General features: G+C 40.4%; 1 protein-coding gene across 1 annotated transcript in view; it reads left to right on the top strand.

The window, feature by feature from the left end:
* The window catches only part of pex14 (peroxisomal biogenesis factor 14), a gene marked incomplete at its 3' end in the record, with an annotated part of 42,793 nt that overhangs the window by 27,094 nt on the left and 1,022 nt on the right, over positions 1-14,677 (top strand). Inside the window, 4 exon segments of the mRNA XM_014015783.1 lie at positions 1,261-1,377; positions 3,253-3,338; positions 5,131-5,233; positions 8,835-8,932. Coding sequence (XP_013871237.1) covers positions 1,261-1,377; positions 3,253-3,338; positions 5,131-5,233; positions 8,835-8,932 — 404 coding nt within the window.

Here is a 14,677-nt window from a genome sequence, read left to right as displayed (position 1 = left end):
ACTCAATAGTCTGTCACCATGTAGTCTGCTGTGGTCAGATGAATCAGGAGTCCAGGGACACATTATTGCTTATTTGACATTGCAGTCTGACTACACAAACTCAGCACACAGCTTGCTCCACTTCCTGGCACTGAAAACCTGCTGTAAACTACAGGCTGACCAATATTTTCCTTCAATTATTCAAGAGTTCTTATGGTCACTCCTGGGTAGATTAAATATGTGATCATATAGCTGTACATACATTATTACCAGTTTTATTCTTGAATCATGACATCTGATTGCTGCTGATGCTCAATATTTTTAAACAGGAAAGATGTTTCCTTGACATTTACTCCTTAAATCTTTAGGCAGCAATTTAAAAAGCAAGACATTTCAGTTATTTGATGTTAGGGGAAACTTTTTAGCTACATCAAAAGAAAAAACAACAATTTAAACTATACTGAGATTTCTGTTGGAGGCGAGCTTCATCATTCAGTACCTAAGAACGACAATGCATACCAGTTTTGTCTCTTTCTCTGGCTTTCTCTTAATTGTTTTGTTTTAATTGGGCTGAAGTTTCTTTTTAATATATGTTATAACCAGTTGTAATTATTTTTCATTGTTTAGATCATGATACTCATTAAAACAATGAAACCCATAGCAATAGCAGCATATGGTGTCTGAAATAAAATCCTTTCTTGCCACAAAAGGAAATGTTCATATTAGATTTTTTTTCTCTCTCTTCCCCTCTGATTCTCCATCAGGGAGCCCTTTGCAATTTAATCATCACTAAAATCATTAAAAATATCTGAAGATTAAATTATATTGGCATTTGCAAAATTATGTCATACATTTACATTACAATGAAGAAATTAAAATAATGCATTTTAGCTGTCTGGGGTGTATGAAATCTCCACATGGGAAATATAACTGGAGAAGTGGACAGACTTATTTTCTTTGCCTTTGGTGGCAGTTAATAGGCTCGCAGAGTTTCGGATTTCATTGTGTGAACCTTTTCTCCACTTCCTTTGATGGATATCCCTAAAAGTCTCAGCGGTGTTTCTGAATTATGAAATGAAAATACATTTTTGAGGAGAGGGTTGGCAAAATCAAATGAGATTTGACATGCACTCTGAATTGTACTTAAAAGATTTGTTGGGAGCTTGGGAAGTATTTAAAGTTGTGTTATTATAGCCAAGGAACCATTTGGATTTTCACCTTAGTGTGCAGGCACTGATCAGTGAAGTTGGAATATCTTAAATTTTTTTGTGTTGATTCCAGGCCTGACTGATGAGGAAGTTGAATTGGCCATCCAGCGCTCTGGCAGCACAGCAGAAGTCTTGCCCTTGAGTCCTGTGGCCCTCCAACACCCACCTTATGCAGCTCCTGCACCACCAAGTAAGTACACTGACTGTTTTTTCTTATGAAACTGATATTTAGGTGCACTTCATCAGTTTAGTAAAAACTTTAAAGTGATTAGTTAGAAGCTTCATTTTTATAATTTCAGCTTATAATACAGGTATTATAATCTTGTTGCATATACACTTACGTAAATTGTGATATCAGGAGAACATAAGTCCTAAAAGACAAACTTATAAAGTCTCATGCCATTCTCTTTCTGGGGTCCACCCTGGCAAGACCTCGCACCACAACCTGTATCTTTATTACTTCAGGAGGTTGTGAATTCTGTCCACTGATTTACCAATGCAGAATGAAGTCCGCGTAATGCTTAACCCATATGACAATGATTCCAGATGTATTCCACCCTCATTTATTACCACACTGTCCTTGACTCCCCGGCATCTCATGTTTTGTAATGAAAGTGATGTTGATGGGATGGCCATGTAGTTAGGGAGACTCTCGGCTCTCTGTCCATTGTAGGGGGTTTTATATCAAAACGGCTATAAGGGAGCTGCATAATGAGGTGAGAGCGGGAAGTCTTGTATGGGGGGTCATGCTGAAAAGAGGGGGCTACCTGCCTTTGATGTCCTTCTCACGGGGACGGTGCACAGGGACCCGCATCCATCTCTGTCGCAGTAATGGATACTCTGATCTCTATTTCCACATGGTAGAAGGACAGGAAGGCCTCCACTGAACCCAATAAATTTGAGAGGAGATTGGAAAAACGGGGGATGGAGACCACAGTTTCACAGCTTAAGTGACCAAATAAAAAAAGGAAGATGGCAGTGTAGAAGTGGTATAGAAAAAGGGGAAGACAGAGGAAGAATGAGAAGCTCTAAAAGAAGGGGGGGACCGTGTGAAGAGTCTGGGTGATGCAGTCAGGCTTGTTCAGGGTCAAACATCCATCTCAAGGACTCGTAGGCCTTTCAGATGTCTGGTATTCTAGGATAGGTCTATCCCGGCATTAATGTTGATGAAGACCCAAATTTATGTGGTTATATGGATGTTGAAGAATGGTTCAAAATTTTCAATGGGAAAGGTTACAGGTTCACTAAATGCTGCAGCAGCAGTGAAACATGCCCTTGAGTAAGTAAAATAAAATGTCATTCACCTTGAAAAAAAATTCTATATAGTCCAGTATGAGTGGTCTCCTGTTTTATTTGCATGTAAAATCACAAGTGCTAAAGCAAAAGATCAATTTAGTTTAGTTACTTCAAGGCAATAAACATATACCACATAACCCATTAGGTGAAATCAGACCTATAATAGAATATCAATGGTGTGCTTTAGAGGGGAGTTATCCTCAAAAATTGTATTCATTTTAGCCTCACTAGAGTAAATAAAAGCAAACTCACACACTTCTTCCTGATATGTTGGTTGTTTAGTGACATTTTCAGTTGAATGCCTCTCCTAAGTGGGGAATTTCCACCTTGACAGGCAGTTGGCCTACCCAGATGACAGCTTGCACAATGACACACTTTCACATTATCTGTCACTCAGCAAGACAGTCAACTTCTAACTGCACAAATACACATTCTTTTTTTTTTTTTACCTTTTTGTTCAAATTAAAAGCTTTGCAAAAAAATGTATAAGAAATAATGTTTTAAATTTCTCATGCACTATGAACGTTCTCACATTTAGTCATTCTGAAAAAGCAAGCTTCTGTTTTTGTGATGAATGAGTTTTGCAGTTATTCCACAAACTTGTTTTTCTTCCGCTATTTGTTGTAGATAATTGTAGCATTAATACTTGTTTGTGTTGGACCCCATATAAAAATGCATTACTAGTATTGTATTACTAGATGTTATCAGCTATATGTGGTAGTTTGTTTCCAAAGATCAAAGTTTGATTCCAATCTTTTGCTTTCTCCAGTTCCAACCGGCTACAGATGGAGAGACTATGGTGCTCTTACTGTCATCATGGTGGGCATCGCGTTTGGCTTTCATCAGCTTTACAAGGCAAGTTACCATAACATTACAACTATTTACTGGCTTTTCTTTCACAGCATAAAATATGTGATCAACACACTTCACATTGTATATGAAGATAGTCTGTACTGCCTCTCTTTTGTGTTAGAAATTGTTAGCATCAGTCTGATGAATTGTGGCGCCTTTGCAGTATGTGCATCACTCTGTTGTTATTAAAGTGATCCTTCTTTACGTCAAAGCATACTTTCATTCGAACTTCTTAGGGTTTTTTTTTCTTCTACCAAATAGATATTTTTCTTATACAAAGTAACTTTGTCAACGCAGCACTGAACCAATTTTTTGGAAGTCGTATAATCTGAAATTAACCCACCTACTTTTTATTGGGCTTTTCAGCCTTTGAACATGAGCTCATGAGAGTACTTGTCCACAGTGACATTATTCCCATACTGGTGTTAGTAGTAGTCTGAATGACATATGGAAACCATTACAGTAGTTTTAGAAAGGGAACAGAGTTCTAGCAGTAGCTCTTTGCCTAGATGACAGGTCCCTTCGCTGTGTGTTTATAAGAGAGCGAAAGGGAGCCCATAACATGTTCATACATATACCTTTCTGAGTGTATGTACACATGCCGTCCTGACAGGGGATTTTTCTTTCGATCTTTTTTATGCCCTATTATTCATTCTTTTACTAAAGCTTTTTCTATGGTTGTACATTCATTGTCTTCTGCCTCAGCAGGCAAAGACACACATCGTACCAGCCCACAGTTTCCTACATGCAGAAACGGTTGCCTTGTTTGGTAGGTGGGAATCCCTGGTGGGACGGCACAGGTTGCTGTCATGTCACCTGAGTGTCGCGCCAGTCGCACCATATGTCCAGGCTCCTGCCCATACTTTATTTATGTTATGGTGCACCTTGTAAACACAACACTCCCAGCAACCCACTTATTAATTACCACATGTTGACACCCGTTTAATCTTTTTCTCTGAAAAGTGTTTATTACTTCCACTGGTGTGGCAGCTTGTCTCCTGGGCTGGAGAGAAAACCAGGCCGACTCAAAACTAGGAAGGAGGAATTTAGTCATTTTTCCTCTGTCTCTCCCCTTAAGGATTTTGTAAGATCTTTAGTATCATTCACCTTTAGAATGTAAGAATATGAATTTAATTTTGTAAGTATGTCTCAGTACATGCATCTTAAGGTTGACTAAAATATTCACAAGCCAATCATCAGGGCAACACCCATGCTGGATAACAAACACTCTCAAATCAATATCAACCTTCATATTTTATTAGTTATGTTTTTCAGTGGCATAAAATGTTATACTATGACATTTAGGTATAAAATCTATATTAAATGCACGTCATAGTGTTTTTCCACTTATACTCCTTTTTATTGTTGTTTTCACAGTTGTTTTGCTTTTTTGCTGCTTTGTCTGAAATCCCCTTTTTAAGGGTTAATTAAAATATATATTTTCAGTAGATTAGATTTTAATTGTAAATGCATTATCACTGGTGCAAAATTCACAACAGCTAATATCTGCACATCAGTTTGACAAATTATTTAAATGACTAATCATCTAGCAATGTTATTGATTAATGGTTTGATCACTGGATGTATATACCCCACTGTAATCAACTCGAATCAGTTGCTGCGACTCTTTGCAGTAGGACCAATGTCTAACTGTGATTCGACAATTTGCCCTGCATCCAATCAGCAGTGCATTTGACCTTACAATAGCCCATCTGGGTGGCCTTGTCTTTTCCTCATCTTTCGGCCCCTTTTCACCAATGAGAAGTGTAATATTGAGCCATGCTTTTAATTGCAGAAATACATCCTTCCCCTCATTACGGAGAGACGAGAGGACAAGAAGCATCTGCAGAGAATGGAAAGCAACATTGCAGCAATGAGTGGCACGCTGACACAGACAGGTGAAGATTAATATCTTCATCACTTTCTCTCTCCTTAACATTTTCCCTCATTTATCTGTCGCCAAAATCGGGGGGGCCCGCACGTTTTTAACAAATGACGCCGCTGTCATTTCGTTTTAATTTGAAATTGCTTGTTTACTGTCAGGCTCGGGCTCAATTAATTACGTTTCGCTGAAAAGCTCTTAACCTCAGAATATTAATGAGGAGTTGGGAAATGACAACTTTTCTCAACCCCCCCCCCCACACACACACACACACACATTCCCTTTCACTCCCCCCTTCCATCCATTTCACCATGCAACAATCTCACCCCCGTCCGAACCTCCAGTGCCATCATCATCCACCACCCTCTCCCCTGTAGGTGGGCAGAAAGTTCATTTTAATTTTGTGTGTGTGTTTTTGTATTTGCGTGCACAGCATGGCACTTTGTGGTTGCTGCTCAGCACTGGCCCTTGTGTGATTAAGTACACAGTGACAGGTGCGTCTCCCATGTTGGACAGGTGAAGAATCTCAACCTGGCTGTCAGACGTGGGGAGAGGAAGCGGGGATGGCGATGCTTTTGCAGCTCTTTGTCACTATAATTAAAAATCCAGAGAGGCGTAAATGAGAGGGGCACTCTGAGAAACTTAGGTCTTGTTAGCAGCAGTGTTAAACTGGAGTGTAGTTTCACCTGAGAGGTACCCATCCCAATTTCAAACAGATGCTTTTCTTTTGAGATTAGTTTGTCGTCGTTGGGACTAGTGTGGTTAACAATAAAACATTGTGGTTACACGCAGGCTGTTGCCTAACATCAATTTCTGATAAAAACAGGATTGTTTTTTTTGTGTGTGTGTGTGTGTTTACAGACATGTTACAATGTTTTGGTGGAAATTTGATTGCGTATAATTTGGGCATTTCTATTTTCAGTCCTCTGCAAATGAGCTCTGTGCCCTTTGTGAGATTTCTCTTGCAAAACTCTACAGACTTGTACAAGACCATCATCTACACATCCTATGTTGGGTTTTCCCTTAAACTTCAACTGAAAACAAATTCAGAATTTGCGTTTCCAGCTCCCGTCTGATAAAAATATGGCTGTTATCATTTTATTCAGGCACACCCATTCTTTTGTTTTCTACATGGGCCAGGTAGGTGGAGGGCAGAAATTGTGTGAGATGGCGTGCAAGGTGTGTCACGCTGAATCTGAATAACAAATATATGCTGTTTTATGGTCAATTTCTCCCAATTATGCAAACACCTTTACCCTGACTATTTCACTGCCCATTCTTGCCCTACTTATCACTTTTTGGAGATTTGCCAGCCTGCACACCCTGCTCAATTTGTCAGTGAGGACAAGCTTACAGAGAAGGAATCCTCACGTTTTGTCAGTAAGAAGGTAAAATCGGGGGAGAGCATTGGTCTTTTCTTGAGCCAATGTGTAGAACTAATTTGCTATGACTGCAGTAGCCAAGCTGCTATTGTAGTTAATGACTGTTGTAGTTAACAGTTGGGGAGAGGGGTTGCAATTACACTGAGTTTTCTCCCCCTGCTTTTGCCTTTGTCGTCTTCTGTCTCTCTCTTTTTCTCTCTCTCTCTCTCTCTCTCTCTCTCTCTCTCTCTCTCTCTCTCTCTCTCTCTCTCTCTCTCTCTCTCTCCACTGCACTGAGTAATAGCAGCCGACTGCTTCACTGCTGCCAATTGCTTGAACCCCCTTTTGTTAAAGTTCATATATTTCTCTAGTGCCAGGCGCAATGAGGTGATGTATCCTTCTGAATGGGGACTACATTAGTCTTTCTCACCAAGCCCAGCTAAGAGTAAGGGCCTTGACTCCCATTATGATTTGCCTACAACTTCACACAGACAATTAATGAAAGGATCTTGGATCTCCGTCAGCGCGCCCAGACTGTAATGGAATTGTGTGGCTGTTTGGGCCCTCTTTGTTGGTGGGAGCCATATTGTTGACCAGCTGGCCATTAAAGACAGAGACAAGCCTGGACATATGTAGTGTACATTATAGTGAGGAATTTACTGAATAATTTACTGAATACACAATGCGCACCCTCCTCGCAGCAGCTGCAAGCCTCACACATCATCTTGTCTCTGATTCTCTCTCGCTCGCTCACCCACGCACACACACACACACATGCACTCGCACACTTCCTCCTTCTGATTCATGCCCGGCCAAAGTCTTTGACTTTATTAATATTCTTGGCTCCATATCTGTGATAACTTGGAAGGAGAAGTTACGCATTTTTTTGTTGAGTGTCTGAGCAGGACAAAAGAGTCAGCTTCGTAGAGAGGCATGAAAAGACTTGGGGATGTGAACTGTTGGCTGAAGTGGCTGAAAATACAGCGGCATTGGTAATTCGCAGGCACAGCATTACGGGCTGCCAGGGTAACCCACACATCTGGATAAGTTGTTCTGTGGTGAGGTGGATTCAAAGACTAATAGGGCTGCTAGCGGTTTAGAGCGCACACCCTGTCACAGTAACACCTTTTTAAGCAGGGATAACTACTATTTCTCTTTTATAGCTGTCTTAAGAAAGCTTGGTTGCACTCTGGCTCGCAAACCGAGAAATAAACTCGGATTATTTGCACAGTGGTCTTTGGGCCCCACTAGCAATTCTGCTGTAACTTGTATTCGGTTCGATTCTTCAAGCCTGAAAAGATCAAACACTTCAGCACCCCACCTATATTGATACAGCTCCACCCATTTAAACACAGGTGTCACTACAAGATATTAGTGTCTTTGAAAGATCAAATATTTTTTTTCTTTTTTCTGTGTTGGTTTTTCAAAAGACGCCCAGCTCCAAAGCCAAGCTTTGTCTTTTGTCCCAGCCTGGGTTATTGTAGGAGGAGGGTTCTTTACATCCAGTCCAGCCGGCTGCAGCTCAGGCTTTTAACCATTGGCCTGACAACCTCAGCAGTGGACCGCCACAATATCTGTTGATGTTAATCCTATTAGGCTTGATTTAACACTTTACACGCCCATGATTTATATGAATGTTTATTGGTTTTCTGTAATATAATCAGCTCAGGGAAACTTAATGCATTGTTTGGTAATACATGCGTGACTGGAAGCAGGGGGCAAAAAAACTGTGCCCGGTGTTATTTGAAATCATACACCTTCGTCCAACACCAACACTTGAACTAATTCAATCTTCAAAGTCAATGGAAAAAGAACAATATTTATTAGGATTAGGAGGGACATTTTGTCTGGCAGCCTCCTCCAAAATGAAAGCCTTGTTTTTTTTCCTTTGTTGATCGTTTGAGGGTTTAAGATGCATTAGAAGGCAGTGTCTGGGTGGATAATGGAAGGTTAGAGACTGTTATTTAATTTAAGTTCAGACACTAGAGATTAATACCTCCGTCCTATGTGAACCCCTCCCTTCCCTGCCCCTATCCCAAAGCCTCAGACCAAAAAGATGCAACTAAAGTTACCGGGTATTAGCTTTGATTACAGTTCTTAGAGGACAGCTTTGATCAGTGGCACAAATGAAGTCTTATCAGTTCTCTCATCATCTCTAGAAAGAGATCAGTTCTGTATTACTAACATAACTATCAAACATCCTGCTTGGATTTTTTTTTTGTGACATTCATGTGTCATTCTGCTTGTTTTTCACAGTCACCCAGCTGCAGCAAACCCTGGTCTCTGTCCAGGAGCTCCTGATTCATCAGCAGCAGAAAATCCAGGAGCTTTCCCAGGAACTGGCTGCAGCAGAGGTACAGTAGCTGTTACAGCATCAGCATGCCATCACTTCCTGTGTGTGCATTTTTCCTTAATTCAGCACGCAATTTCACGTATCTTTACACGTATCAGTTCCGATGACCTTTCTCAAAACCAAACAGGACAACAGAAAAATTTCACACATTTTTGACAAGACATTTTACGTTTGTCTTGTGATTGATGCATTTTAAGGAAAGCTTGACAGGCATTAACTTTGAAATTGCTGAGAAGCTCAGTAAACGTAAAGTTGCAGGTTAAAATTTTAGATTGATGAGGAAAGAGATGAGGCTTCTCATGGCCTCTGTGTACTAAAAGATTTTATTCTGGCCAAGTCATAACTACCTAAGACAGACAGCATTATTATACCGTATATCACCAGAATACAAGCGACAAAAATTGAGGTGGATCTCATCACAGAACCATAATCTTTAACCATACCGCCTTGATTTTTATAGACAGTGTCCATAATCTACTCAGAATGGTAAGTGTTTTGGTGAATCCCACTGAGTGACTGTTTTAAAAACTTACGTGCGCAAATGAAATGTTGCTTGATTTTTATAACACTGCTCATAAATCCTTTTATGATCCCTGGGCTCTAAAAATTGCCTTGAAAGAGACAATCTTAGACAATGTTTTATGTCCACAGCTTGTTAAGCACGTGGGTGTATGAACGTAGCATCTGGATATCACAGGAAAACATATGCGGACACATCTGCTTCGGCACAAAAGAGGAAGAAAAGTATGAATCTCTTCCCTGGGCTGGGTTCATCAAAAGATGACAACACATAGCTCATTTTATGCCATTTTGAAGTTCTGAACTGTGCGTTATCTCTGCGTGGTGGGGGGGGGGGATCAGTGGTGCTCAAATCTCCACGTATTCCTCAGCCAGACGAGGTCCAATTTGAACAATGAGTTTTCTCCAGCACAAAGGGACAATGGATCTTATTCCTTTTCATTTGTCATCACTAAATCACAGATTGGATTAAAAAGTCCACTTCATTTGCTATGAGTGCCTTGTTGGACAGCAGTAGTGTATAAAAAGTATATTTCCCATCAAAACACCCATTAAACAAATCATAAACCCTACTTTATAGTTATAGTGTTGATCTTAAATTTTCCTTGTGAGTCGGCACGAGGCCGTCTGTTGTCTCGGGCCATGAGGGAAATTGGGAAATTGTTTTCAGGTCCAGGACGTTTGATGAGAAGCACATGTTGGAGCCGGAGAGCTACTTATCGTTCACCGTTTGCGGCTTTCAGGGTTTGCTGCACTACGCCGCTGAAATTGCGCCACGCTTAGCAATTATACCTCTCAATGCGGAAATGTGCCTTTAACCCAAAACACATGGAGACTTCTGTTTCCTCAGCTGCTATGTAAACATTTCTCATAGTTCGAAACCGCTCAGTTGCGGTGTGGGTCTACCGTCCCCAAAGCGGGGACCTCATTATGGAAGTGAGCTAAAGCAGACTGACTCATGTCCACACATACACACACCCAGAGAACGCAGGCTGATGCAGCATATTTCCAGACGCCACTGTTTTCTTACTTACGATTCTGTGAGAACGTGCCGCTGTGCTATCCTTGGTGTTGAGAGTAGACTTTGCCTCAGGAAGATGCATCCCTGTTGTTAAACAGGCAACTCTATTTCTGCCCTATTATCGTTACAAATCTGCCTGTTAACTGTGTTTGCCCTGCTGTCTCAACTCACTGATCGTTCTCTTTATTAGTGGATACTACATAGAAGATTAGAAACCGCCTCCTTGCTTAGAGAAGATAAAGTGCCAGTGGGAAAGAGCATAAATAGAGTGAAATCAATTGCACTGTACCAGTGTTTCGACTCAAAAACACTGCTCTGGGGACTTCCATATGAAACTAATTCCATCATAAATATACATGTGTTACAGAAAAAAACAGACTGTCTGCCAGCGGAGTAACTGGGAATTAATTTGCCTTCAGACACTCTTAAACAAGGCTTGTTAAAGATCTTATCTCACTGCTAATGGTCCAAAGGCATTTATCTTCATTTAGTCAGATGTGCTGCCATCCTTGGATGCTGCTGGATTTGTTGCAGTATTTTTTTTTTGCTTGTAATTTACATTTTTCTTCCCTTTTTTCCTGAAACACTTAGTTAACCAGCAGAAATAAGCCAACCCCTATCTCACCCAGGCACCCACCCGAGACATACTGTATTAGTTACAAGGCTTTTAAACCAGTTGGGGGAAATCTTGTTGTGAACAGTATTTACTTAGTAAAAACACACAGCCAGCCAGCACGCTTGTGAATGATGATTTTATAAGTTGTATCTCTTTCATGGGCTGAGAAATGTCATTTTGTTTTTGTAACATAGGCTCATTTGTTTGGTGATTTTATTATTATTTTTATTATTATTATTATTATTATTTTATTTTATTTTTTTTACAGATGTAAGGTTATAGTGGAGGGTTTTAAATATTTTTTATAGCTACAAAGAAAACGAAAGGACTTTGGAGGTCAGATGCTTTTAAACCAAGAGCAACATGGGTATGCAAACATTTTGATATTGATTTAAATCGAACGTGATAATTGTAACACCTGCAGAATCCTGGCCTTATTTGCTTCCAGGGTGGAAAAAAAATGTTTTCTTTAATCAAATGGAGCCAGAAAATAAAAGTGAATCTGAAGCATTTTGTTGCATAAAATCCATTTCAGCTTAAATTTTGTTTTTAGTGTCAAGGAAGAAATTAGATTATGGGAGGTATTTTTTATGCAAATAAACAGTAAAGGAGATTCAAATCTTTCAGTCAAAAAAACTCACGACTTTACAAAAGTGTAACACGAAGCTGCAAGAAAACACTCAGACATGAGCCAGCAAGAGAAGGCATAGAAAAAATGTGTTTATGTTGGCAAAATACCAAACACGGATTTGTGTTCATCAGCTCAATAATTGCAAAGGGTAAATATTTTGATCAGCAGTTGTTAAAACCTCACATCGTACACACTCGTGTGGTCTACTGGATATGCGTCAAAGCTGCAGGTGGGGCTTTTAAAGTCGGCATTCTTCAATTTTCTGCAGTCACTGATACCACCAACACTCAGCCTTCACCCAAGCACCTCGTGCACTTAACACATGATCCTCACACAATCTGTGCATATACAGTGGTTTGCAAAAGTATTCATACCCCTTGAACTTTTCCATATTTTGTCACATTGCAACCACAAACATAAATATATTTCACTGGAATTTAATGTGAAAGACCAACACAAAGTGGTATACAATTGTGAAGTGGAAGCAAAATTTTACATGAATCAAAACATTTTTTACAAATAAAAAACTGAAAAGTGCGACGTGCAAAAGTATTCAGCCCCCTTTTCCCTGAGTGCAACCAATTGCCTTCAGAAGTTGCCTGATGACTGCTAATGACTCAAAAGGGTCCACCTGTGTGTAATCTAATCTCAGTACAAATACAGCTGCTCCGTGACGGCCTCAGATGTTGGTTAAGAGAATATTGGGGAGCAAACAGCATCATGAAGTCCAAAGAACACACCAGACAGGTTAAGAATATGGTTTTGGAGAAGTTTAAAGCAGGCTTAGGTTATAAAAAGATTTCCCAAGCTTTGAACATCTCACGGAGCACTGTTCAATCCATCATCCGGAAATGGAAAGAGTATGGCACCACAGTAAACCTGCCAAGACAAGGCCGTCCACCTAAACTTACAGGCCGAACAAGGAGATCACTGATCAGAGAGGCAGCCAAGAGGCCCATGGTGACTCTGGATGAAATGCAGAGAGCCACAGCTCAGGTGGGGGAAACTGTCCACAGGACAACAATTAGTCGTGCACTACACAAATGTGGTCTTTATGGAAGAGTGGCAAGGAGAAAGCCATTGTTAAAAGAAAACCATAAGAAGTCCCGTTTGCAGTTTGCCAGAAGCCATGTTGAGGACACAGCAAACATGTGGAAGAAGGTGCTTTGGTCAGACGAGACCAACATTGAACTTTTTGGCCACAATGCAAAACGCTATGTGTGGCGGAGAAAGAACACTGCACATCACTCTGAAAACACCATCCCCACTGTCAAATATGGTGTTGGCAGCATCATGCTCTGGGGGTGCTTCTCTTCAGCAGGGACCGGGAAGTTGGTCAAAGTTGATGGGAAGATGGATGGAGCCAAATACAGGGCAATCTTGGAAGAAAACCTGTTGGAGTCAGCAAAAGATTTGAGACTGGGGCGGAGGTTCACCTTCCAGCAGGACAACGACCCTAAACATAAAGCCAAAGCTACAATGGAGTGGTTTAAAAAAAAGAATATTCATGTGTTAGAATGGCCCAGTCAAAGTCCAGACCTAAACCCAATTGAGAATTTGTGGCAAGATCTCAAAACTGCTGTTCACAAACGCTCTCCATCCAATCTGACTGAGCTTGAGCTGTTTTGCAAGGAGGAATGGGCAAGAATTGCAGTCACTAGATGTGCAAAGCTGGTGGAGACATACCCTAAAAGACTTGCAGCTGTAATTGCAGCAAAAGGTGGCTCCACAAAGTATTGACTCAGGGGGGCTGAATAATTTTGCACATCGCACTTTTCAGTTTTTTATTTGTAAAAAATGTTTTGATTCATGTAAAATTTTGCTTCCACTTCACAATTGTATACCACTTTGTGTTGGTCTTTCACATTAAATTCCAGTGAAATATATTTATGTTTGTGGTTGTAATGTGACAAAATATGGAAAAGTTCAAGGGGTATGAATACTTTTGCAAACCACTGTACACACTGACATAATGTATCTCAGAGCTGAAATTCAGTCCTGGCCCAACATTTAATTAGGTTTCTTCAGACTTAATAAGACATATGTCAGAGTTAGTGTTGTGTGACAAGCCTTGATGTGAGATATTATATGGTGCTGCTCTGTAGATAATGCATATTATGAATGTAGATGGTGTTTAACGTGTCGACTCAGAAGGCTTCTTTTCTTCTGTGAGGTGGCAGAAATGTACAGAAGTAATCACATTTCAATTATTTTGAGAAATCTCCCCCTTTTCTTCGAGTGATTTTGCGCCTTGGAAATTTTTGACTCGGCCTTTAAAGCAATTAATTATTTCACCAAAAAATAGGAGAGAGAAGCAGAATTGAGCCTTATTATACGGGGCGCCTTGGGGAGGTGAGGGATTAAGATGGTTCTAATGAGGTGACGTTTGTAATAAGAGTGTCTTTAGCAGGCCTACAATATAGCACCTCTAAAACACAGCTCCTTATCAGGGAGGTTTAGGAGCCGATAAGAGCCGAGCCCCCCGCCCCAAAAAAGGGAAAGAAATTCCTTTTGCCTCATCTTCTTTTTCTGTCTCCCTTCATATCTCCTCCTCTGCCTCCCTTCATCCGGTGTAAATGAGTCTGATCCCTTTCAGATGTGATTCAATTAATTTCTCTTAGATTTAATTACAAGCGAAAGAGTCCAAGTTATCCCTCTCCCCTCGATAGGGGGTCCACGCTTTCTAACAAGCTTCCTCTGGTGAGTCAGGAGAGTCTTAATTACAGCTTTTACTTTTCTTTTATCCCACTTTTTCCCTTGTCTGCTCCTTCTAATCCCTTCTGGTCTCATCGGTGTATCGTCTAGGTCTCGCATGTGTTTGTGCTTTTAATTTAGGAGTAGACTAAGAGCTGTAAGGAACTACTTTGCTGTTTTCTAAACAGTTTGGCATCATGACCATCTATTGCTTTCTAAGTAGTCCATCCAAAATGTGAGGTTGTGTTTTTGGATTATTTTCTGG

This window comes from Austrofundulus limnaeus, unplaced genomic scaffold (assembly GCF_001266775.1).
Source record: "Austrofundulus limnaeus strain Quisiro unplaced genomic scaffold, Austrofundulus_limnaeus-1.0 Scaffold134, whole genome shotgun sequence".
NCBI classification, from domain to species: domain Eukaryota; kingdom Metazoa; phylum Chordata; class Actinopteri; order Cyprinodontiformes; family Rivulidae; genus Austrofundulus; species Austrofundulus limnaeus.
This window is presented reverse-complemented; position numbering and strand designations above follow the sequence as displayed.